Source organism: Phragmites australis, chromosome 8 (genome assembly GCF_958298935.1).
Source record: "Phragmites australis chromosome 8, lpPhrAust1.1, whole genome shotgun sequence".
Classification (NCBI taxonomy): Eukaryota; Viridiplantae; Streptophyta; class Magnoliopsida; order Poales; family Poaceae; genus Phragmites; species Phragmites australis.
In genome coordinates, this window is record NC_084928.1 from 7,911,306 (window position 1) to 7,913,246 (window position 1,941).

The 1,941-nt window shown below is 55.4% G+C and overlaps 1 protein-coding gene across 1 annotated transcript; it reads right to left on the minus strand.

Annotated features, from left to right (window-relative positions):
• Positions 1-206: 206 nt before the first annotated feature.
• On the minus strand, positions 207-1,432 carry LOC133926508 (aquaporin PIP1-6). The gene is made up of 2 exons (XM_062372483.1): positions 567-1,432; positions 207-470 (listed from the first exon to the last, which is right to left on the minus strand). Exons 1-2 carry the CDS (start codon positions 1,341-1,343, stop codon positions 360-362), a joined length of 888 nt encoding a protein of 295 aa, XP_062228467.1. The 5' UTR covers positions 1,344-1,432; the 3' UTR covers positions 207-359.
• Positions 1,433-1,941: the final 509 nt, after the last annotated feature.

The following is a 1,941-nucleotide window of genomic DNA, read 5'->3' on the forward strand; positions in this document are numbered from 1 at the left end:
CAAAGCTAAAAGTCAACCCTTTAGATAACTTCTTATTTTTTTCTGAAAATACCGGAAAAAATTTATCAAAAAGGACCAATATTGTATTGCACAAGTACTCCACTGTCCACGCACAACTGATTGCGTATGTTCATATGGGCCTTATTTATAATGGGCTGGGTTGCATTACAATTGGGCCACATTCCACATTCCACATTCCACATTCCATGGTTGTAACGATGTTAAAAAAAAAAATTAAGCACACATACAAGCAAGGTATTACACACATCACACCTATATATGTTGTGTCGGCATGCAAGACGCATGGAGGCGCCGGCAACAACGTACTCTTGCTAGCTAGTTAGGTTGGCTACTAGTAGCTAGTGCGTGCTGTCGCCGGCGCTGGCCTTGAAGGGGATGGCCCTGATGACGACTTGGTGGTACACCGCCGCAAGCGCAGCTCCGGCGAACGGCCCCACCCAGAAGATCCACTGGCATCCAACGCACAAGCATTGCAACCATCAGGATTTTCAGTTTTGGTTAGTAGAGCATCATCATGACGTATGTTGGGTAGCTGGACAACTTACATGGCCGTGCCACCCGTGCGGCCTGTCGTAGATGATGGCGGCGCCGAGGCTCCTGGCGGGGTTGATTCCGGTGCCGGTAATCGGGATGGTCGCGAGGTGCACCAGGAACACAGCGAAGCCGATGGGGAGCGGCGCGAGCACGGGGACGTGGGAGTCCCTGGCGTTGCGCTTGGCGTCGGTGGCGGAGAAGACGGTGTACACGAGCACGAAGGTGCCCACGATCTCGGCGCCGAGCCCGTCGCCCTTGCTGTACCCCGGGTTCACGGCGTTGGCGCCGCCGCCGGCCGCCTCGTAGAGCCCACTCCCGAACGCCTTCACGACGCCGGCGCCGCAGATGGCGCCGAGGCACTGCATCACCATGTAGTACAGCGCCCGCGGCAGCGACAGCTTCCGGGCGAGGAAGAGGCCGAACGTGACGGCCGGGTTGATGTGCCCGCCCGACACGCCGGCGGTGCAGTAGACGAGCGCGAAGATCATGCCTCCGAACGCCCACGCGATGCCCTGGATGCCCACGGTGCCGCATTTGGTGCGGGACTTGCTGACGCCCATGACGGTGAGCACGGTCACGTAGAGGAAGAGGAACGTGGCCACGAACTCGGCGATGCCGGCGCGGTAGAAGGACCACGACGACAGCTCCGACGCCTCGAACAACGGCGCCGGCGGGGGCTCGCGGTAGTCGCGGCCCAGGTCGTCCGCCGCCGTGCCAATGGGCTGCCGCTCCGGGAAGCGGTCCACGCCCACGCGCACGTCCTCATCCTGGTGCTTTCCTCCTGCCATTGTTAACCTGCTGAGCTATACGATCGAGCTCGATCGATGGAGATGTGTCAAATGTCAAGTGCGAGCTGCTAGCTAGAGTGAGTTCTAGTGTGATTGGATGGAGCGACGAGTGAGCTAGCCAGGTGTGTTTTTATAGGCAGCAGCAGCACAGCACTAGCTACATGGAGCAGGACCCATGTCGAGTCATGCATGTCGCACAAGGACAAATTTGTGGATTAATCAAGTGTATAATTAACTGAAAAAGGATCATAAATTGGTCGTGCAATCCATGGTTTATGGCTCAGAATGTCATGGCGGGCAAGTAGTACAATTAGTATCACGTAAATCAGATGCACTCAAGAACAGAGAGACAGAATGGGCGGCAGCCGCTGCGGCGTCGCTGGCCACACGAACATAGCAGGCTCAGCACGCTCGCCGAGTTACCCGGTGACGCGATCACTCCTACCTAATCAACTACGATTGCCAGCTTATGTTTGCAGCTCAGCTGCAAATTAAAAAAGTTCGGAATTCCGTTCACAAAATAAGCTTACGTTTGCTTCAAACTTTGTTTAAATCGATCGCACCCTGTTTCTGTGGTGCTTGGGATAAATGTTTTTTT